General features: G+C 41.2%; 1 protein-coding gene across 1 annotated transcript in view; it reads left to right on the top strand.

Moving 5' to 3' along the window:
* The window catches only part of LOC143815527 (amine oxidase [flavin-containing] B-like), a 173,929-nt gene that overhangs the window by 124,673 nt on the left and 24,583 nt on the right, over positions 1 to 24,673 (top strand). The window contains exons 4-7 of the mRNA XM_077294813.1: positions 15,264 to 15,368; positions 15,702 to 15,793; positions 19,232 to 19,373; positions 21,158 to 21,307. Coding sequence (XP_077150928.1) covers positions 15,264 to 15,368; positions 15,702 to 15,793; positions 19,232 to 19,373; positions 21,158 to 21,307 — 489 coding nt within the window. The remainder of the gene's footprint in view (positions 1 to 15,263; positions 15,369 to 15,701; positions 15,794 to 19,231; positions 19,374 to 21,157; positions 21,308 to 24,673) is intronic.

The raw sequence follows: 24,673 nt of genomic DNA, 5'->3' as shown, positions 1-24,673 counted from the left end.
GCCGTGTGCATTCCTCAAAACACTGAAGGACTTGACAGAGGTCTTGTAGCTTCAACCACTGCACACCAGACAACTCCATGTCTGCCATCCAAGTGCCTGCCCGTATATGTGTATCCTCCCACAAATTAATTACAGCACGCCTCTGTTCACACAGCCTCTGAACCATGTGCAGTGTGGAGTTCCACCTTGTTGCAACGTCGATTATTAGGCGGTGCTGGGGAAAATTCAGCGATCGCTGATGGTTCAGCATACGGCTGGAGTGTACGAGCGACCGGCGGATGTGCGAGCAAAGTCTTCGCACCTTCAGGAGCAGGGCTGGTAACTCCGGATAGTTTTTGAGGAAGCACTGCACCACCAGGTTCAATGTGTGAGCCAGGCAAGGTATGTGTTTCAGTTCTGAAAGGGCTATGGCAGCCATAAAATTCCTTCTGTTATCACTGACTACCTTGCCTGCCTCAGGATGTACACTGCCCAGCCATAACTGAGTTTGTTGCTGCAAGTACTCGGCCAGTTGTCGCCCAAACACTTCATTTGTAACTCAGCCTGTTGATGCTTACCACTAGCTGTTCAATAATGGTACACCTCGTGTGCAACACTGGCAACTGCGGATGGAGTGGAGAGCCTCATTAGGGTCAGATTCTGGCTCAGTACACTGCGAGGGCAATGTAGTGATCTGAGTCAATGGAACAGCATAATAATCTAGCTGTGGCTGTGCATCAGTGCACTCCATGTCCGATTCATCTTGTAATGGGCAGTTAACAATTTCCCTTTCAAACCCAGGCATGGTATGTGTAAAGAGCTCCATGGAGTAACCTGTAGTGTTGCCTGACGCATCCTTCACTTTTGGTTTGGGTGAAGGACACAAGGAAACGTCTTGTTCCTGACCGGGAGCATCCACTGACGACTCCCTGCTTTTATATTTGGAACTTTCTGAAGAGGAGGCGAAAGAGCTAGAGGCTGAGTCAGCAAGGAAAGCCAAAACTTTTTCCTGCTGCTTCGGCTTTAAAAGCTGTTTTCCTACTCCCAGATAAGGGAGCCTTCGAGGCCTTGTGTAGCCAGACGATGATGCTGGCTCAACACCTCCAGCCTTAGGTGCTATTGTGCTTTTGCCACTACCACCAGATGCACCACCACCACCACCACCATCAGTACCAGCTGGCAACCACCGCCCACGGGCTCTTCCACCAGACTTCCTCATTTTTTTGAAAATCTAACCAAAATAACAACCGTTATATGGTACTTTAAAACAAGGTAGAAGGTGTATATAAACTTGTTGAGAATTGAAATCTCCCCTTTTTTGGGGGAGACTGAACCAAAACTCAGGCCCTGTGCATAAAACAAGACAATGTAAGTGGCAGAAAGTGGCTGGCTGATGTACGACAAACTAACAGGACTGAAGTATATCCACTTTGTGAGAATTTGAATCTCACTTTTTTTGTTGGGAGACTGAACCAAAACTCAGGCCCAGTGTATATAACAACGCAATCTAAGTGGCAGAAAGTGGCTGGCTGACATACGACAAACTAACAGGACTGAAGTATATCCACTTTGTGAGAATTTGAATCTCACTTTTTTTGGGGGAGACTGAACCAAAACTCAGGCCCTGTGCATAAAACAACACAATGTAAGTGGCAGAAAGTGGCTGGCTGATATACAACAAACTAAAATGACTGAAGTATATCCACTTTGTGAGAATTTGAATCTCACTTTTTTTGTTGGGAGACTGAACCAAAACTCAGGTCCAGTGTATATAACAACGCAATCTAAGTGGCAGAAAGTGGCTGGCTGACATACGACAAACTAACAGGACTCAAGTATATCCACTTTGTGAGAATTTGAATCTAACTTTTTTTGAGGAGACTGAACCAAAACTCAGGCCCTGTGCATAAAACAACACAATGTAAGTGGCAGAAAGTGGCTGGCTGATATACGACAAACAGGACTGAAGTATATCCACTTTGTGAGAATTTGAATCTCACTTTTTTTGTTGGGAGACTGAACCAAAACTCAGGCCCAGTGTATATAAGAACGCAATCTAAGTGGCAGAAAGTGGCTGGCTGGCATACGACAAACTAACAGGACTGAAGTATATCCACTTTGTTAAAATTTGAATCTCACTTTTTTGGGGGGAGACTGAACCAAAACTCAGGCCCTGTGCATAAAACAACACAATGTAAGTGGCAGAAAGTGGCTGGCTGATATACAACAAACTAAAATGACTGAAGTATATCCACTTTGTGAGAATTTGAATCTCACTTTTTTTGTTGGGAGACTGAACCAAAACTCAGGTCCAGTATATATAACAACGCAATCTAAGTGGCAGAAAGTGGCTGGCTGACATACGACAAACTAACAGGGCTCAAGTATATCCACTTTGTGAGAATTTGAATCTAACTTTTTTGGGGGAGACTGAACCAAAACTCAGGCCCTGTGCCTAAAACAACACAATGTAAGTGGCAGAAAGTGGCTGGCTGATATACGACAAACTAACAGGACTGAAGTATATCCACTTTGTTAAAATTTGAATCTCACTTTTTTGGGGGAGACTGAACCAAAACTCAGGCCCAGTGTATAAAACAACACAATGTAAGTGGCAGAAAGTGGCTGGAAGATATATGAAAAAATGCAAGGACTGTAGTACAATTTCAATCTCCCTACAATGATCTCAGGACAAGTATGGCAGTAATAAAAAGGACTGCTGCACACAAAAGTGTGGACAAATAAACAAGATAACTGTGCAGAAAGGAGCAACAGGATTTTTGCTTTTAAAAAAGCAGTTGGTTTGCACAGCAGCGTGCAAACAGCAATGCAGCTATCAGGGAGCCTTATAAGGCAGCCTAATAAGCTACAGAGCTGATGCACAAAAATATAGCCTCCACTGTCCCTGCAAAAAAAAGGTGGTGTTGGACAGTGGAAATCGCTACAGCACAAGCAGTTTGGGGGTTGATCTTCCCTCCCTAACTATATCCCTTCTTCTGACGAAGCTGCAGCAACCTCTCCCTATGCTAAGATCGGCAAAAGTAAGATGGCGGTCGGCATGCACGCCCCTTTATAGCCCCTGTGACACCGCAGAAAGCAAGCCAATCACTGTCATGCCCTTCTCTAAGATGGTGGGGACCAAGACCTATGTCATCACGCTGCCCACACTCTGCATCCTCGTTCATTGGCTGAAAAATGGCGCTGATAGCGTCATATGAAACGCGACTTTTGCGCGCAGAACGGCGACCTCATGGCCGATCCCACAATAGGAATGGGTCGGGTTTCATGAAACCCGACTTTGCAGAAAGTCGGTGATTTTTTAATTTGTCCGATCCGTTTCGCTCAACCCTCATGTCTACCCATTCTGGGATTCCCATAATTGCATGATTTTTCCATTTTGGTGTTGTAATTTCTATGTTGAGGATTATATACTAATAAATCTGAAGATAAAGTTACAGTCTTTGGCCATTTTCTCTACAGCTGTGGCTTGTTATTTAAGTGTACCCATATTGGATGTACACTCACCGGCCACTTTATTAGGTACACCATGCTAGTAACGGGTTGGACCCCCTTTTGCCTTCAGAACTGCCTCAATTCTTCGTGGCATAGATTCAACAAGGTGCTGGAAGCATTCCTCAGAGATTTTGGTCCATATTGACATGATGGCATCACACAGTTGCCGCAGATTTGTCGGCTGCACATCCCAAAGATGCTCCATACAAGGCAGGATGGATCCATGCTTTCATGTTGTTTACGCCAAATTCTGACCCTACCGTCCGAATGTCGCAGCAGAAATCGAGACTCATCAGACCAAGCAACGTTTTTCCAATCTTCTACTGTCCAATTTCGATGAGCTTGTACAAATTGTAGCCTCAGTTTCCTGTTCTTAGCTGAAAGGAGTGGTACCCGGTGTGGTCTTCTGCTGCTGTAGCCCATCTGCCTCAAAGTTCGACGCACTGTGCATTCAGAGATGCTCTTAGGCCTACCTTGGTTGTAATGGGTGGCGATTTGAGTCACTGTTGCCTTTCTATCAGCTCGAACCAGTCTGCCCATTCTCCTCTGACCTCTGGCATCAACAAGGCATTTCCGCCCACAGAACTGCCGCTCACTGGATTTTTTTTCTTTTTCGGACCATTCTCTGTAAACCCTAGAGATGGTTGTGCGTGAAAATCCCAGTAGATCAGCAGTTTCTGAAATACTCAGACCAGCCCTTCTGGCACCAACAACCATGCCACGTTCAAAGGCACTCAAATCACCTTTCTTCCCCATACTGATGCTCGGTTTGAACTGCAGGAGATTGTCTTGACCATGTCTACATGCCTAAATGCACTGAGTTGCCGCCATGTGATTGGCTGATTAGAAATTAAGTGTTAACAAGAAGTTGGACAGGTGTACCTAATAAAGTGGCCGGTGAGTGTAGATTTGAATCTAGAACCCGATGGTAAATTTAATTACAGGTTGAAAAAAATGCCAGTATCAGTAAGCAAAGAAACATTGTCTTTTACCATACTTCTAAATAATTAAAGGGGCTGTCTGGGCAATTTTAATTACCTGCCTTTGAGATGGGTCATCCATGTTGGGTCGGTAGAGATCCAATATCTGGCACCCCAGCTGTCATTACCTCTGGTAGGATGTAAACATTGAAGAGCACAGCTCCATTCAATGTGTAGCAGCCACTGCCAGGTACTGCACTCCTATACTCCTAATGACCTTTTTTAAGGAAGGGTCTTTTTTAGATGACTGGACACTCCTTTTAATAAAAGATCACTTTTTAAAACTTGCTTGATAAGTGAAAAACATAATCCAAGACCACATGGCTAAATGGAACATCCCATCCTTTCTTTTGTTTCTGGTTTTCTTTCTACATGATATAAATGAATTATTAGCCACTAGTGATGGGCGAGCACTAAAATACTCGGGTGCTCGTTGCTTGGGTCTAGCAAATTGGAATACTCAATTACTCGACATGAGCAGCGAGTCCAATGCAAGTCTATGGGAAACCTGAGTATTTTTACCGCGATCCCCCTGGGGGTCCTTTTAAGGTCTAAAAACGTCTGAAAATGATGGAAACACTGCTCAAATTACACAGGAACATAATGGGGATCGCCTCTGGAAGCATTTCTGACTCCTAGGTTACAGCTGTAAGCAATGTTGTCAGAGTTTCACGCCATTTTTACAGGTGCACACAGAAACATACAAAAACGAAACCAAAATGGATTTTGCTGGGAAATATGTTAAGGAACATCCTTTCCAGGGTAATGAGTTGTATATATGGCAAAATAATTAACCCCAGACCAAAACGTTCCTCCACCACTTGGGATATGTTCACACGCAGTGTTTTTATGCGTTTTTCAACTTTAACATTGTTTTCAACCAATACAAATGCATTCACTGGGAAATATCATTATAACATTTAACAACACTAGCTGGCCATGTGTTGTGTGACACATAAGGAGAAACATCTTGTTTGATTTATGAAGGATGGACTCTTAAAGTCACAAAGCCTATTTTTAGAGGGGCATCAGGCAGCATTAATATTCTTAAAGGGCCATTATTAAACAGTGGGTCTCCTATGCTGTTACTGCCTATGCAGTGAGTGACTTGGCTGCCAAGAATTATGACTCACCCCAATACCACTTTCACGAGAGGTACAGGAGGGCTTCCTGAAAAAATGTTGCATTGAATGCAAGGCCTACTATATGCACCCCAAGAATCCTTTGAAGTCAGGTACTGGATGGCTACACGAAAATCCACTTCACATTATTCATTTTGTAACCCCATACTTTTTCTTATGTATTGACTGCAAGGCTTGCCCTGCTACCAAGTCTTATGCACCCCAATAGGCCTTTGAACCCAGGTACTGAATGGCCACAGGAAAACCTACTTCACATTATTCAGTTGGTCCTGCCATACTGTTTTCTTATGTATTAATAGCAAGGCCTGTCCTGCCCCAAGTCATATGCACCCCAATAAGCCTTTGAACCCAGGTACTGGATGGCCACAGGAAAACCCGCTTCACATTATTCATTTTGTAATCCCATACTGTTTTCTTATGTATTAAATGCAAGGCCTGCCCTGCTACCAAGTTATATGTACCCCAAAAAGCCTTTGAACCCAGGTACTGGATGGCCACAGGAAAGCCCACCTCACGTTATTCAGTTGGTCCTGCCATACTGTTTCCTTATGCATTGCATACAAGAGCCTCCTTGACCCAAATTTGAACGCAACACACTCCCCCCTTGGAAGAAGCATGGAGGAGGGCCTCATAGAAAAAACTGTCCCATTACAAAGGAGCGGGTCTCCTAGACTTGTAATGCCCATACACTAAGTGCATGGGCTGACAAAATTTCCCCAAGGGGGTACATTTTAAAAAAACATTTTATGGGGATCATAGACACCCTTGCCCAAAAATTGACTGGCTGTAGCAGCATAGAACACGTTAACCCTGGTGATCTAGTGGCGGAGAATGATGAGACGTTGAGGAAGGCCTCATTAAAAACTAGGCCCAATGTAAAGGAGCGGGTCTCTTAGACTTGTAATACCAATACACTAAGTGCATGGGCTGACAAACATTTCCCCATGGGGGTACATTTTTAAAAAATATTTTATGAGCATCACAGACACCCTAGCCAAAAATAGGACTGGATGTAGCAGCACAGAACAGATTAACCTTGGTGATCTAGTGGTGGAGAATGATGATACGTTGAGGAAGGCCTCATTAAAAACTAGGCCCAATGTAAAGGAGCGGGTCTCCTAGACTTGTAATGCCCATTCACTAAGTGCATGGGTTGACAAACATTTCCCCATGAGGGGTACAATTTTAAAAAATATTTTATGGGCATCATAGACACTCTTGCCAAAAATTGACTGGGTATAGCAGAGAGGAACACGTTAACCCTGATGATCTAGTGGTGGAGAATGATGAAACGTTGAGGAAGGCCTCATTAAAAACTAGGCCCAATGTAAAGGAGCGGGTCTCTTAGACTTGTAATACCAATACACTAAGTGCATGGGCTGACAAACATTTCCCCATGGGGGTACATTTTTAAAAATATTATATGAGCATCATAGACATCCTTGCAAAAATAGGACTGGATGTAGCAGCACAGAACAGGTTAACCCTGGTGATCCAGTGGTGGAGAATAATGATACGCTGAGGAAGGCCTCATTAAAAACTATGCCCAATGTAAAGAAGCGGGTTTCCTAGACTTGTTATGCCCATACACTAAGTGCATGGGCTGACAAACATTTCCCCATGGGGGTAAATTTTTTCAAAATATTTTATGGGCATCATAGAGACCCTTGCCAAAAATTGACTGGGCATAGCAGAGAGGCATCATAAAAACACCATTGAACAAAAAATTTGTGGCTTTTGCATCACGGAATACGTTCACCCTGGTGTTCGTATGGTTGTGGATGATGAGGATAAGGAGGAGGATAACACCAAACAGACCAAATCAGGAAGCGTATACCCATGTATGGTTGTGAAGAGGAGCATGAGAATACACTTCCACAAAAAAAGACAATGTATTTGAGGTTATGTTTTGCTGTTTTCATTCGGTGGTGTACAGAAGTCTTGCCCATTCCGGCCCTTGTTTATTTCTATAAGAGTCAGTCTGTCAGCACTTTCAGTTGACAGGTGGATGTGCTTATCTGTTATAATTCCACCAGCAGCATTAAAAACCCGCTCTGACAGAACGCTAGCAGCAGGGCAGGCCAGGTCCTCCAAGGCGTAGAGAGCCAGGTCATGCAATGTGTCCAGCTTGGATACCCAATAATTAAAAGGTACAGAGGAATCACGGTGAACGTTTGTACGATCAGCAAGCTACTCCCTCAGCATCTCCCCAAACATTGCACATCGTCTGACAGCACCCCTTGCCTCTGTGCCGGCACAATGGGAGGGTCTGAGAAAACTGTCCCAAAACTTTGCCATTGTTCCCCTGCCTGAGCTGGATTGTACTTCTGTCTCTCTCGCTTGGACTCCTTGATTGTATAACAAACTCTGACGTCTGCTGCCAGCATTCTCAGATGGGAATTTTTTTAGTAATTCCGCTACAAGGGCCCTCTGGTACTGCAACATTTTAGTACACCTGTCTACCTTTGGATGAAGAGATTGAAAGTTCTTCTTGTAGCATGGGTCTAGAAATGTCACCAACCAGTAATGAGTGTCACCGGAAAAATTTTAATAATGCAAGGGTCACGGGAAATGCAGCGCAACATAAAGTCAGCCATATGTGCCAGACTGCAAACAGGCAAGACTTCCATGTCCTCACCAACAGGATGACTGACCATGCTGTCCTCCTCCTCCTCCCTGTCCTCAGGCCATCCACGCTGAACAGATGGTATGACAGCTGTGCTTGTAGTACCGTCTATAGCGTATGAAAGTAGCTCCTGTTCTTCCTCCTCCTCCTCTTCCTCATTGTCTACCAATCCACGTTGGGACGACATGAGGATGGGCTGAGTGTAATCACACTGTATGGTTCCTTGCTCCATGTCCTCATGCTCTGCCTGCATTGCATCCTCTTTAATTGTTAGAGAGAGGTTTTCAGAATGCGGATAAGTGGGATGGTGATGCTAATTATGCCGTTATCCCCGCTCACCATCTTGGTGCAGTCCTCAAACTTTTGGAGGATGGTACATATGTCTGACATCCATGTCCACTCCTGATTTCTTATGTGTGGAGTCTGAACTGAATAACAACAGCCTTGTTGGTGCTTGTAGTCAACAACTGCCCTCTTCTGTTTACAAATCCTTTCCAACATATGCAGTGTAGAGTTCCAGTGCATGGAGACATCACACACCATTCGGTGAGCCGGAAGATGCAAACGCTGCGGAAGCATGGCAAGGGCGGCTGAAGCTGTAGCTGACTCTCTAAAATGGGCAGACAAGTGGCGTACTTTCACTAGCAAATCCAGCAGCTCCGGGTAGCTTTTGAGAAAACATTGAATGACAAGGTTAAGCACATGGACCAGGCAAGGTATGTGTGTGAGCTCACCTTGCCTCAGAGCTGCCACCAGGTTCTGGCCATTGTCACACATGACCATACCTGGCTGTAGGTTCAGCGGTGTCATTCAAAAATCTGACTGCTCTTTCAGCGCTATCCACAACTCTTCAGGATTGTGCGGTTTGTCACCTAAGCAGATTAGCTTCAGCACAGCCTGTTGCCACTTGGCTGAGGCAGTGCTGAAGTGCACACTGCTTCTGACTCATGTGCTCATTTCAAAGATGGAGGCTGAAGAGGAGGAGGTGCAGGAGCTGTAGACTGTGGGGGCAACCCTGATTGACGTAGGGCCCGCAATCCTCAGCATGGGGAGGTTGTGTTCCATCCTAAGGTCCGACTGGGTCCCAGCTTCCACTATGTAAACCCAGTGTGCTGTCAGTGAGATGTACTATTGCTGCTCACAAGCACTTGTCCACGTGTCCGTGGCTAGGTGGACTTTCCCAGCAACAGCATTGTTGAGGGCACGGGTAAAGTTGTAGGACACATGCTGGTGTAATGCCGGTATGGCACACCGGGAGAAATAGTGGCGACTGTGACCGAGTACCATGGGACAGCCGCCACCATCAGGTGGCGGAAAGCTTCTATCTCAATGAGCCTAAAAGTCAACATTTTGAGCGCAAGCAGATAAGAAATGTCAGAATTTAGTACTGTGGCCTGTGGGGCATTGGCTGGGTATTTCTGCTTGCGTTCCAATGACTGGGGTATAGACAACTGAAGGCTGCACTGGGACAAGGACGTGGACAAGCTTGATGATGGTGCTGCTTGACTGCGGGCAACAACAGGTGCAGGGCTCTAGGCATCTTCAAATGCACTGTGGACTGGGGATTGGCTTCTACGCAAAACAGTGGAAGAAGCAGTGGTGTCACCTGCACACAGTGTTCTTGGAGCCTGGGGTTCAGCCCACAAAGTCGGGTGCTTTGCTGCCATGTGCCTGATCATGATGTTGGTGGTCAGGCTGGAAGTTTTGCTACCCCTGCTGATGTGGGCATGGCAGATGCTGCAAATAGCCTGTTTGGGGTTATCGGCAGAGTCTTTAAAAAATAGCCATACCCTGGAAGATCTAACAGTTGGAATGGCAACTTCCATCTTGTTGGTGTTATGGGGAATGGATGCACGCCTTCTGTCTGCGGCCACCACACTGCTTCTTCCTGCCTGCTGGGGTGCTATGCTTCCTTCCCCATGTGTGCTGCTGTCCTCGCTCTGTGTGTCCTCCTGCCAGGTTGGGTCAGTTACTATGTCATCCACCACCTCGTCTTCCATATCTACACCCTGCTCCTCCTCCTGACTTTCTGGCAATTGTGTCTCATCATCGTCCACCTCTTGTGACACTTTCCCACCATCGCCTTCGTGTGACCGTGGCTGTTCAAATCTTTGGGCATCACTACATGTGATCTCATCTGGCCCCACTTCAAGTTGACCGGCCGAGAGTCTGGAATCTTTAAAGTGAAAACTGAACAGCTCTTCGGAGTGTCCAAGTGTGGGAACAGTTGTCTCAGGGAACTCGGCATGGTGGGACGAAGGAGGATCAGGGTGAGTAATATGCGGTCCACACTTATGGCTACTCAGACTTGACCGTGTGGAAGACGTGGTGGTGGCTAAGTGATTGGAAGCATTATCCGTTATCCAACCAACAACCATTTCACACTGCTCTGGCTTAAATAGTGGTGTGCTGCGGTCCCCTAGAAACTGGGACAGGAAGGTCGAGTGAGAAGACATGTGTCTTTGGTGGGGCCCACTTTCACCTTGGCCACGGCCTCATCCTCTGCATGCACCATCAGCATCACATCCACTTCCCCTTGCCTTGCCCCTTGCCTTGTCCATTTTAAATGGACTACTGAATTATTTGAAAAGTTCAGTACAAATGGATTAATTTGGAGAAAACAGATATGTGATCAATATGTCTTAAAAGCAATTATTTAGAGACCACAAATAGACCGGGCATCTGACTGAAATAACAGATTGTTTCAATGTGTGGCCTGGATTTTGCTAATTTTTTTTAACCAACAAATACTGTATAGACCAAGGATAGCAGACCAAAAAGTGGAATGTATGCCTGAAAAGCAAGGATTTGGAGACCACAGATAGACCAGGCATCTGACGGAGATAACAGACTGTTTCAATATGTGGCCTGTATTTTTTTAAATTTTTTTTAACCAAAAATACTGTATAGACCAAGTGTAGCAGACCAAAACCTGTAATGTATGCCTGCAAAGCAAGGATTTGGACACCATAGATACACCGGGCTTCTAACGGAGATAACAGACTGTTTCAACATGTGGCTTTTTTTAACCACAAAATGCTGTATAGAACAAGGGTAGCAGACAAAAAATTGGAATGTATGCCTGAAAACCAAGAATTTGGAGATCACAGATACACCAGGCGTCTGATGGATATAACAGACTGTTTAAATATGTGTCCTTTTTTAAAAAAAAGTATTTAAACTACTAAATACTGAGTATACCAAGGCCAGCAGACAAAAAAATACAATGTATGCCTGCAAAGTGAGTATTTTTTACACCACAGATACACCAGGCATCTGACAGAGATAACAGACTGTTTAAATATGTGGCCTTTTAAAAAAAAAAAAAAAATTAAACCACTAAATACTGAGTAGACCAAGGCTAGCAGACAAAAGAATGCAATGTATGATTGCAAAGCGAGGATTTTGACACCACAGATTGAACAGGCGTATGACGGAGATAACAGACAGTTTAAATATGTGGCCTTTGTTTAAAAAAAATTTTTTTAAACCACTAACTACTGAGTAGACCAAGGCTAGCAGACAAAAAAAATACAATGAATGCCTGCCAAGTGAGTATTTTTACTCCACAGATACACTGGGCGTCTGACGGAGGTAACAGACTGTTTAACTATGTGGCCTTTTTTTTTTTTTAACCACTAAATACTGAGTAGACCAAGGCTTGCAGACCAAAAAAATGCAATGTATGCATGAAAAGCAAGAATTTGGAGACCACAGATAGACCAGGCGTCAGACGGAGATAACAGACTTATCAAAATGTGGCCTTGATTTTTTGGGGCCCACCAAAATTGTGTCAATAAGTAGGCTATGGCACTAAAAAAAAATTGGAGTACTACAATTGTAAAATATTTAGCGCAATGATATGCGATGCGTGTGGCTTACAAATCACAGTGATAAATATAAGGACTGTAGCTAAATATTTTTGGGACAGCAAAATGATGTCCAAAAAGGTTGTAAGACACTCCTAAAAATAATACAGTACCAAAAAAAGGCCAGATTTTTCTGTGTACTCACATCTGATACCTTGGACATAATTTTTTTTTTAAAGTTTTTAGATTTACACGCTCTTGTATTGCAATGACCTAGCTGTAGTCTGAAGCGTGACCAAGCAAATAAATGTAGAAAAAAGGGGGCTATGGATTGCTTTCTAATAAAATTAGCAGGTATGAGCTGCAAAAAAAAAAATTGCCACTGATACCTGCAGCTACGTATATATATAAAATACACAGCAGCAGACAGGAATGGAGCTTTTTGAAGTATGCAATGAGATCTATGTACTCACATACAGTGCCTGCAGGCCTTGCACTGATGTGGATATGTGCACATAGACTCCCCTGCCTACCTAGTGCTGCAATCTATGTACCCCCAAAATAGCCCTAAAAAGGACAGTTGGTTTATCTGGATTTGTGGATTGAACACTAGTAGACCCACACTAACTAATAAATGTAAGAATGTGACCCCATCTCAGCAGCAGCTCTCCCTACACTAGCTGAGTCCGGAGAAGAATGCGGCGAGCAGGGTGGCGCCAGGTCTCTTATAGACCTGATGACGCTGTGCGGCCAGCCAGTCACTGTAATACCACATCAAATATGGCTGCGGTATTACAGTGCATGGCAGACAATCCCTGCATGCTGATTGGCGCTCTCAAAAAGCGCCAAAATTAAAAGGAGGAGACCCCAGCTCCCGCCGAATAATCCCGGAAATACTCGGTGCTCACCAAGTACACTGAGCATAGTGATACTCAGGCGAGTACCGAGTAGTGGCGAGCATGTTCGCGCATCACTATTAGCCATAATAAAGAAGATAAAGTGGAAGATAGATTGAGATGCAAGAGATGAGCAATTTGATTTCTGCTGAATTAATCCGGCATCCAGCATCTGCTACAACACTTTAGAGCAGTGTTCCCCAACTCTGGTCCTCAAGAGACACCAACAGGTCATGTTTTCAGGATTTCCTTAGTATTGCACAGGTGATGGAATTATTGCCTGTGGAGGTGATGCAATTATCACCTGTGCAATACTAAGGAAATACTGGAAACATGACCTGTTGATGGCTCTTGGGGACCGGACTTGGGGAACACTGCTTGACTGTAGATACACCATTACTTTTATGGTTTTGAGATATTATTGTTGTGCTGAAAGGGGCCTGGTATCAGTGTTCTATTGCTAGTGGTTGATTCATGCAGAGTAATCACACGTGATTACAGACTGTTCAGTTTGACTGTCCTTTTGATAAGGCGAACTCAAATGACTGGTGAAAATAACTAGCACTTGAATACATTAGGCAACGTTCCCACAACGAACTTTTGATGAGTTTTTAATGTTGCAGATTTGCTGTACCATTTCTGCACCTGTTAGGTAAATTAGGCTACTTACGATTACTTATATTTTTTTAATTGCATCTTTCAATGCGTTTTGTTAGTGATTTTATCTAGTTTTTGATGCTAGAGTTTTGGTGTGTCATGTTTTAAGTAAAGCTGCTTTGTTTTTAAAACTTCCTGGTATTTAGTGTTAACAAAACTTTATTAATATAGGCACGTGCAGACACATGTGTTCTTGATTTGTTTCTGCCATGGCAACACACTAAAAACGCATGTGCATTTTTACCTGCAAATTCTTTGCATCTATTGCAAGTCTATGGCATAAATTTGCACAGAAAACTCAGTGTGCCCGCAAGAGAAATTAACATGTTGCAGATTTGAAACACGTACCGCAGGTCAGTTTGCGGTGACTAAAAAAGTAGCACAGTGGGCATGAGATTTTTATAAATCCTATCCACTTTGCCAGAATTGTACGGTCACATGCACAATCTAAGTATTTGGTGAGTTTTTTACCTCAGTATTTGCAAACTAAAAACCAGGAGTGGGTAAAAAAATGAAGAAGTGGTGATGTGTTTCTATTATACTTTACCTCTGTAAGTTCCACTCCTAGTTTTAGCTTACAAATACTGATTTAAAAAAACACATAAAATACTCAACATGTTCATGAGGCCTTAGACGTGAAAATAAGCCGCATCAAAAACTCATTGTGGGCACACAGTCTTATAGTGTTTACTATAGCAGTGCAGTGTGGTGCTCCATGGTGGGGGTACCTAACCATACTGGGATCAGATGTGAGTGGTAGTATTTTAGTGTGTATTTTAGTTGTTTTATTAGTGCTTTTTTCTATATAATTTAAAGATAAACTTTATTACTGTTGTAGAGATTTTATTTCGATTATTGGATGTGTCTTACTTGTACAATGTATCTTTTTTGTATGATATTACTTAGCCTGTTGTGCCTCGGGACGTTCTTCATAGGCACAGAGTGGTCACAGACCGCTCCTTCCAGTGATTCAGCTGCCACTGCTGATGTCACATCAACACAGCAGGAGCTTGTTTTCCGCTCCGCTCTATTGACAGGGTGGGACTGCCAATGTCTTTCAGATTCAAAGCCATATCCCTTCTGCCTAACTGGGAGAGACAACTGTTAATAAGAATGATGTCTGAAGTCCCACCCTGTCAATATAATAGGGAGGCAAAGAGGCCACCACTTTGTCAACGCGATGTCAGCAGAGGCAGCTGGATCCCAGGCAGGAGCGGTCTGTGATCGGTACGTGCAGGCTAAGAATGGTGTTGAGCACAACAGGCAGGTAGGTAGCAACATTTTTTGTCGTTTACAAAGTCCCGGATACCCCCTTTAAAGCATTTAAATAGTAAAATTAAAACCAATGTACTCTCTAGTGAATTTTTCTACAACAAGTACATATTTTCTTCTATGAATTCTTTATATGCTTCCTGGCGATAATATTACATTATAAGTGATATCCCTGATTCGTAAGAACCATTTTCTTCCTCCTGTTTTTTACTGGCGATCAGATTATCCGATAAAGGTCGCATGACTGAATACATTCATATTTAATTCTGATAAGTCCAAAAAAATGTATCCAACAAAAATGTGTGAATCTCATATTGTGCATGAAGAAATTTTCATTATAGCATTCTTCACACGAATATATATTTTTTTCTTAATTCACTGTCTTCTAGGGTAAAGCATATGCCTTCAAAGGTCCTTTTCCTCCAATGTGGAATCCAATTGTCTACTTGGATTACAACAATCTCTGGCGAACTATGGATGAAATGGGAAAGGAGGTAACGTTGAATAAAATTTGAATAATTATATCATAATTTAAAAACAAATCCCAAAATATATAAAGTGTTGTAGTTTTGTAGAAAAGTGCTGATAGACTACGGAGTGATAATTCCATAATAGAAAACATTTTGGGGTGCCATAATGATTTACTTTTTGCTGTTCTCTGGGTACACGGCTACATATTTAGGATACCTCAAACCTAATACTTTATTTTTGCTCAAATATCAATTTTCTTTTGGGCATTGGCAAAATAACCATATAATTATTGACAGTATATAATGAGTAGGGGGAAAAAAATCATATTTTTACTAGTTTAAAACTGTTTATTTCAGATTCCCAGTGACTCTCCTTGGAATGCGCCACATGCTGAAAAATGGGATAAAATAACAATGAAAGAACTGATTGACAAGTTATGCTGGACCAAGTAAGTGTAAAAAACCCTACAACTCGAAAGTAGGCATTTGCCATCAAATAAAAGAGTGGGCAGCCCCAAAGTGGTGATTTGATTAAAAAAGTTTTTGCCAAAGGTGCTCATAAGTAACTCCAATGCCCCCGAAAAAGCCTGACTTTCTAGCAAATGTCCAAACTGCAGGGTTTTGGGATTCTAATATACAGAGTGGGATCCCACAACACTGTGCAGTCGCTCTCATAGTGGGAGAGCAATTTCTGGCTCTTTGTACTAACCAGGCCTGTGGAGAAATTTACTAAGCTGTTAATGGTAACATCATTAGAGCGGTTACAGTTTGGCAACAGTATTGCAAAGTGTGGGGCAGTACTGAGTTACTGCAAATAGTGAGATCTTGCTCTTACTCTGTGAGAGGATTTGTGGAGAGTGGCGAAATCCCATGCCGAGTGCTAGGATCCCATAACCCAGAAATTCAGGCCCAACTTTTGCAAGAAAGTTGGACCCTTTTGAAGTCATTAGGGTTATTTATGAGTACTTTTTAAAAATAAATTTTATTTAGGAAAATCACCAATTTTCGGCTGCGCACTCTTTAATTAAATAAAAGGGCAACCCCAGATTGATGATAGGAACACCCGATATGGCTTGATGGCTTGCTATTAATACCAAAATTGTTCAAATAGATTTTAGCTCATGACATCCCATTTTCACTTACTATTTTAGATGTTTATCACTTTGATTGTAATAGATGACTAGTATACTGTATATCAATATGTGGAAATAATGTACATAATAAATAATACAGAGGTGAAAATCTTTACACTATAATTATAAGGAATATGTTATATATAATATCAACACATCAAAACACATCATACTGTATGTAAATGAAGATTTTTTTTGTTTTTGATAGTCGATTCCCTTTTGTATGGTATAATATGTGTACTTTAACCACCATTTTAAAGTGCATGTATATAGTTACTCTGCATATAATTCTGCAAACAACTTTGAAAAATAGCTATTTTGTACTGGTATTGAGTTGCAACCTGTATTTTAAGTAAGTCATATTCACAAATCTGCAATCACTCAAAAAACATTCAAGACATTTCTTAGCCCTAGACATGTAGACCCCACAACCACGAAATTAGCATGGAATGCTGATGAAGAGATTTCAATTGTGACAGATAAAAGTATAAATGAAGAGTCTGACTATATTACAAGCGGTTTCAAGTTAAGTGATGCAGTGCATATACAAATTTGGCTTGTTCTTGTCTACATTGTGACTTCCAGTCATTGTAGATTGGTTGTTAGGTGGACACCACTGGCACTCGAAGGACCTCATTGACTTTTAATGGGGACCATAGTTTGGCCAAGAAGAATAGCACAGTATTTTGTGATAATTTTTACTGTAAAGTCTAGATAAATTTGTAACAGATGCGCAAAATGTGAACATAGACTTACAAATTTTTTGTGTCAGTTCATTTCAAACTTGTGTAAAACTAGTGATTAGCGAACATGCTCAGATAAGAGTTATCCTAACATGATTGTGTGCTAACCGAGTGACTTTGGCGTGCTAGAATAAGGCTGCCATCACACTTGCAGTATTTGGTCAGTATTTTACATCAGTATTTGTAAGCCAAAACCAGGAGTGGGCGATAAATACAGAAGTCGTGCATATGTTTCTTTTATACTTTTCCTCTAATTGTTCCACTCCTGGTTTTGGCTTACAAATACTGAGGTAAAATACTGACCAAATACTGCTAGTGTGACGGCAGCCTTATATGTTCGAGTCCCCACACCTTCATGTTTCGAGGATGTTCAACAAACGCAACACATGCAGGGATTACCTAACAAACAAGCAATCCCTGCATGTGTTGTGGCTGGCGTACAACCACGAGACTTGTAGCCATGAAAACTCGAACATATTTTTCAAGCATGCCGAAGACACTCTGTTAGCACACAATCATGCTTGGATATCCCCTTATCTGAACATTCACTCATTACTAGTGTTAACCCATTCACGACTTTTCAATTTTCCGTTTTTTGCGGTTACATTTCTTGTTTTCCTTCTTCTCAGAACCATAACTTTTTATTTTTCCATCAATATGGCTGTGTGAGGGCTTGTTTTTTGTGGGACGAGTTGTACTTTTGAACACCATTTAACAACACCATATTGTGTACTAGAAAAACAGGGCAAAAATTGCAAGTGCAGTGAATAGCAACAAAAGTGCAATTCCACAATCTTTTTTACCATGTTCACCAAATGCTAAAACTGACCTGCCATTATGATTCTCCAGGTAATTCCAAGTTTGCATATAGCAAGCATGTATAGTTCTTTTTTTATGTAAGTGGAGAAAATTGACTCCAAGCTTTGTAAAAAAAAAAAAAAAAGATAGTGCCTTTTTATGAGACCCGTAGCATCTCCATTTTTCCAGATCTGAGACTGGGTGAACTCTTAGTTTTTACGCACCAAGCTGATGTTTTTATTGATACCATTCTGGTGTAGATATAAAATTTTGATCATATGTTATTTAATTTTAATGCAATGTTTTGGCGACCAAAAAAACTAATTCTGACATTTTGATATTTTTTCTCATTACGCCGTTTACTGATCAGATTAATTTACTTTATATTTTCATAAAGCAGACATTTCTGAATGCAGTGATACCAAAGATGTATTTATTTTTTATTATTGTTTTATTTTCAATAGGGCAAAAATATTTTTGGAAGACCTACATTGACAAGCACACCGGTCTTCTGAAGACCCCTGGCTGTGATGCCACATCATCTGCACCCCGTGATCATGTGACAGGGGCGCTGATGGGCAGGTCTTATGACATGCTTTCGGTGCTCTTACGTTACATGCCGCTGTCAGGGATTGACAAGTTACAGCAGGAGATGAATCTCGATTCCACAGGCGAATGTTAGAGGTACATGACAGCTGATCAAATCAGCTGTCCTGTGTCGAGAAAGATGCGGGTTCAGCACCAGAGCTCGGAGCTCGCATGTAAGCGAGAGACATGAAATTTGACGTATAAAATTCCCCATGCAAATTAGACTAAAATTGTCCGAACCCACCAATGTCGGGCAATCTAATCTATATTGAGGCTTCCTGACTTTTATCCAAAATGATTTTGGGGGAGAGAAGAATCCGGTCTGTTGAATTTCTGGTGGCCAATTTTTTTGGTTATCCGGAGAGATAAGACAGAGGCTAAGCCAAGTTTTTCTTTGTGAAGTTGTGGGAGATAGTTGTCAGCCAATAATTAAATCTATTGTGTAAATGGGGAACTCAAGATATGAATGCAAATGCTTATACTAAAGTCAGTATAGTAAAGAACACAAAACAATAACATGGCTAGACTATACAATACCACCTCTATTCTTCAGAATCAAGACATACATACTTAAATGATGTATATGTTTTAAAGCATAGTATATTAATTTCTTATGATCTTGCAGCACAGCCAAGAAGTTTGCAACACTTTTTGTGAATGTAAATGTAACATCAGAACCTCATGAAGTTTCAGCACTTTGGTTTTTGTGGTATGTAAAGCAATGTGGAGGAACCACAAGAATTTTTTCGACATCTAATGGTGGTCAGGTAAAGCTAATACTATATTAAATTATAATTATAATTTAGATGACAGTTTTAAATTCTTCAACTATAATTTCATTTCATTATGTTTCATCCTGAGAGCTTAAAGAAGTACTCCAATGGAGATGTTTTTTTTTTAATCTGTATATATGAGTATATAGCATAGTGTGTATGTGTGTATGTGTGTATGTGTTAATATCCTCACCTACCACTGCCTTCTCTAGTGACGTCACTGCACTTCAGACTATCCGGCTAACTATGCTCTATCCGTGAGCCAGAAATCTCTTTATGTTCTGATGCTCCTTAGGCTTACATTGTAAAATCTGTTTCTGGGTCACCCAGGGTGCAATGTGACCCAGAAAGTCTGAAGAGCGGTTACGTCACTCTGAACAGGAGCAGACACTGGACACTGAGGAAGGCGACTGTTGGTGAGTATATTAAAACTATACACTACATGCAAATATAGACACATTTATTAACACAATTCTTCATGGGAGTGTTTCTTTAAAGGAAATTTGTCAGCTAAATTATGTTGCATGAACCTGACTCTGTCATGACTCTGGTATTGGGTGACCCAGGAACAGGGGCTCCTCCCTGTCTCTAATTCACCCTGTTCCCTGGGTTACTTACTTTGCCTTGTCTCCTGAATCCGACCTCCGTCTGTACTTTTCTACCACCTAGTGAAGAGGGGAGTAGCAGTGCACTGTAGTACACCAACCTGACAAACAAGGTAACACGAACAGGGGAAACGGAAAATACAAGGCATACAAATATACACTCACATATAACAGAGGAATGCATTAGGGAGTGGAGGATAAGATGAAACTATAGTAGGAGAAGAAAGAGAACTATCACACTCAAGCAACAGTCACAGATAAACCCACCAAATGCTCACTCAAATAACCACCAACTACTATCCTCTCACACAAGCAGCATAAGCTAGATCTGACGATGAGTGTCAGTCAGGACCCAGATTATATAGGGGATAGGAGTGGCTAACCGTGCTCAGCTGAGAGCCCTAGCTCTCAGAGCTGTCAACAGAGCAAATACGCCCCTGCACTGCCAAATGAAATTTACACCATTTAAAAAGAAGTTGAAGTGCTTCTATTCAGAGCAGGTGTAGGAGCAATCAGACGCTGTCGTGTTCTGGCTCTTCTCAGTCGTGGTAACCCCATGACAAATGTATACTTGTATGCTTTTACTCTGAAAAGCTGCAGTATTTCAGATAAAGCCTACTTTGAAATGCAGGCTGGAGACTTTGCATTTCAAACGACTAGCTTGAGGCAGGTCCTCAGATACTTCTGCCTGCCCTGATCCCCATGATTGACAGGTCTGTCCCTATGTGTGCTGTACAAAGAGAGACCTGTCAGGCACAGGGAGTGGGGCAGAGAGATGCCCCCAGGGCTCTGCCTCGGACTAGTCATCCAAGATGCATTGTCAATGACCTCCTTTTCAAAGTATGTTCAGGCAGCTGAAATCAGCTCTCAGGTTCCCTTTAAAGAGGCCTTGTCAGTATTCATGAATTAACTTGATTAGCCAATGAAATAATAATTTTGAAGCACGTTTTAAGAGTTTTGTATTGTCTATGCCATTTCTATTACTCCTCAGAGTATATGAATAATTTGGTATCGGGACTTTAACAATTAACAGGGCACTGACAGTTTATTAATACATTTTCAGGAGAAAAAAAAGGACACCATAAAACATATACAATACAAAGTACTATTAGTCTTTCATTATATTCTTAACCATTATATTATTGAGTCATTATAAATCCCATTTTGTTTAAGGAAAGAAAATTTATCGGTGGAGCTGGACAAATTAGTGAAAAAATGACAGAACGCTTACAAGGTCGGGTAAAACTACAGAGGCCTGTTGTTCGTGTTGATCAATCTGCTGAGAATATTACAGTAGAAACTGTCAATCATGAAATATATGAGGTAGGAATTTAATTTTGTTTTCAAAATATCTCGATTTTCTTTATTTGTTAAAATTTGAGTCAGATTCCTTTGTTAGCAAGTTACAGTGTACACGCCCAAAGACCTTTGTAAACATCAAGTTGCAATTGTACATGCATAAAAACTTAAAGTTCATGTGCATCTTTGCACAGATTTATTGTCATTGTTCATTTAATTGTTCAGTTGCTTTCTACATGTAAGGGAACCTGTCACCTGAAAAAATGTTATTAACCTGCAGATATCTTATATCTCTCTACTGTCCCCTTCTCTTATCAATTATACTGAAAAAAAACTGAAAAAAAAATAGTTTAAAAATAATAATGTAACAATTTGATTAAAAAAAATTAAAAAGATGTAATATTTATAAACATATTTGATATTGTCGCATCAACATATAATATTGTCTAACCCGTATTATAAAGAAAGAAATAGAAACCCCATTTTTTCAGTTGTCGCTCCATTACTAAACAACACAATAATAGGCATTCAAAACATAATTTTTTAACAAAATTATACCAATAAAATAACCTTACTGCCACTCAAAAAACAAGCATTCACGCAGCTCAGTCGAAAGAAATGTCAATTTGTTTCAGGTTTTGTTTTGCCACACAAATCAATGTGTTTTTTTTTATTACAAATTTTTCAATTTTATCACATCTTAAAGGAGACCTCTAAGGATGAGCGGACCCATGGAAAGTTCGGTGCGGGTAACAGTGTTGTAGCCAAAGATTCAAGGATAGGCAAATGAGCGGTACATCTGTCCACAATGTATAAAAATTAGTTTATACTTTATTAAAAAGTCATTAAAAACATTGAATCCAAAAAATGTATATAAAAATCTGATGCATTTCTGGTGTCCAAGCACCCTTAGTCATAGGACCAGCAGGAGCGGCACCCAACACACAGATTTCAGCCTCCAATATTGGACGACATGGCGTGGTGAGCGCAAAAAAATCACCTCCTCTCTCCTTACAGAATTGTACCCGAAATTGAATCATAACCAGAACATCATTGAAAACAATAGGGACCCAAACTTGAGATGGAAAATATTCTCTCTCTCTGTCTCTCTTCCCGGAACTACAAACATTGTAACAGACTTCCAGTACGAATCCCAAACTTTTACGGGTTTGCTCATTTCTAGAAACCTGTTAGGTCCGATAACACTATTAACCTGAAGGTATATAGTTAATCTGTATGTTAATAATGTTATGAAAGAGCTCAGCCCTTACTACTGAAAGTGTGGCACCCAGGAGAAAAAGAACGTTATTTTTCAGTCATATAGTTGTGCCCGGGGTATAGTCATTGCTCTGCACTGATGCACTGCAGAACCGGCTGTCAATAAGCTCTCCCTGTTGCCAGACACTTTCATAATGCCATTGACCTGCAACTTAACCCTATATCGGCTGGTTAATAGCATCATCAGACCTGACATACTCAGTTTAAAAAAAAACCTGTTATGTAATTGCATCATGTTGTTAGGAAACTTTTATCGCATAGTGAGTTCCATAAAAACAAAATCCCCAAAACAGTGGCAGAATTTCTTTCTTTTCTCAATTTCGCTGCACTTTTTTTGCATTTTTTTCCCATTTTACAATACATTTTAGGCTCCCTTTGCATAAAAACACTTCCATGTGGAAAAGTTCTGTATTGACCATTCGTGTGCTTATTTTTTCAACGCCCATGCGTACATTTTTTCAATCCATGTGTCATCTGTGTGCTACACGTCTCCTTGGTAAAGTCTCTACAAATTAGCACTAACTAAAGTTCCATATTTTTGGAACCGAGGCAGGTTTAAAAAAAACTGAATTAATCAGGAGAGCAGCTGAAATAAAGTAAAAGCAAAAACTAATCACTTTTAACCTGGTGACAGATCCTTTACAAATTATCTGAAAACCTGAACAAAATTAACAAAAAAAACAAATTATCCTACAATAGAATCCTTGTAAGTGTAATATGAAAGAGGCCTAACAGGTAAACAGTTTTAATTTACAGTAGGGAAAATAAGTACTTGATACACTGCTGATTTTAGTAATTTCCCCACCTACAAAGAATGGAGAGGGCTGTCATATTTATCGTAGGTACACTTCAACTGTGAGAGACAGAATAATAATAATCTTTATATAATAATAATCTTCATTTATATAGCGCCAACATATTCCACAGCTCTTTACAATTCAACAGTTCATATACAAGTCATAAGAAACAACGTTAAAGATAATACAATAATAAAGAAAAGCTAATGATGGCCCTGCCTGTACAAGCATACAATCTACAACTAATCTAAACATAAAAATCAGAAAATCACATTGTATGATTTTTACATAATTAATTTGCATTTTATTGCATGAAATAAGCATTTGATACAATAGAAAAACAGAACCTAATATTTAGTCCAAAAACCGTTGTTTACAATTACAGAGGTCAGATGTTTCCTGTAGTTCTCTGCAGGATTTTAATCCATTACGATGCAGTGTGTTACTATTGCTAAAGTTTGAGCTTGTGGTCCCAGCTCTCTTCAGGTCATTGACCAGGTCCTCCCATTTAGTTCTGGGCTGATTCATGACCTTTCTCAAAATCATCCGTACCCCACGAGTCGAGATCACACATATAGCCCCAGACTGAGGAAGATTCACAGTCATCTTTAGTGATGAGCGAGTATTCTCGTTGTTCGGGTTTTCCCGAGCATGCTCTGGTCGTTTCCGAGTATTTGTGAGTGCTCGGAGATTTTGTTTTCATCACCGCAACTCCATGATTTATGGATGCTAGACAGCTTGAATACATGTAGGGATTCCCTAGCAACCTGGCAACCCCCACATATATTCAGGCTGTCCAGCAGCCGTAAACCATGCAGCTGCTTCAACAAAAACTAAATCTCCGAGCACTACCAAGTACTCGGAGACCACCCGAGCATGCTCGGGAAAACCCAAGCAACGAGTATACTCGCTCATTACTAGTCATCTTGTGTTTCTTCAATTTTCTAATAATTCTGCCAACATTTGTTACCTTCTCACCAAGCTGCTTGTCTATTGTCCTGTAGCCCTTCCCAGCCTTGTGCAGGTCTACAAATTTGGCCCTGGTGTCCTTACACATACCCAGCTCTTTGGCCATGATGGAGAAGTTGGAGTGTGATTGATTGAGTGTGTGGACAGGTGTCTTTTATACAGGTAATGAGGGCAAACAGGTGCAATTAATACAGGCAATGAATGCAGAGTAGGAGGGCTTCTTAAAGAAAAACTACCAGGTCTGTGAGAGACAGATTTCTTGCTGGCTCATAGGTGATCAAATACTTATTTCATGCAGCAAAATGCAATTTAATAATTTAAAAATTATACAATGTGATTTTCTATT

Source organism: Ranitomeya variabilis, chromosome 3, assembly GCF_051348905.1.
Source record: "Ranitomeya variabilis isolate aRanVar5 chromosome 3, aRanVar5.hap1, whole genome shotgun sequence".
Classification (NCBI taxonomy): Eukaryota; Metazoa; Chordata; class Amphibia; order Anura; family Dendrobatidae; genus Ranitomeya; species Ranitomeya variabilis.
The sequence above is the reverse complement of the archived record's forward strand: the minus strand, read 5'-3'. Positions and strand labels throughout refer to the sequence as shown.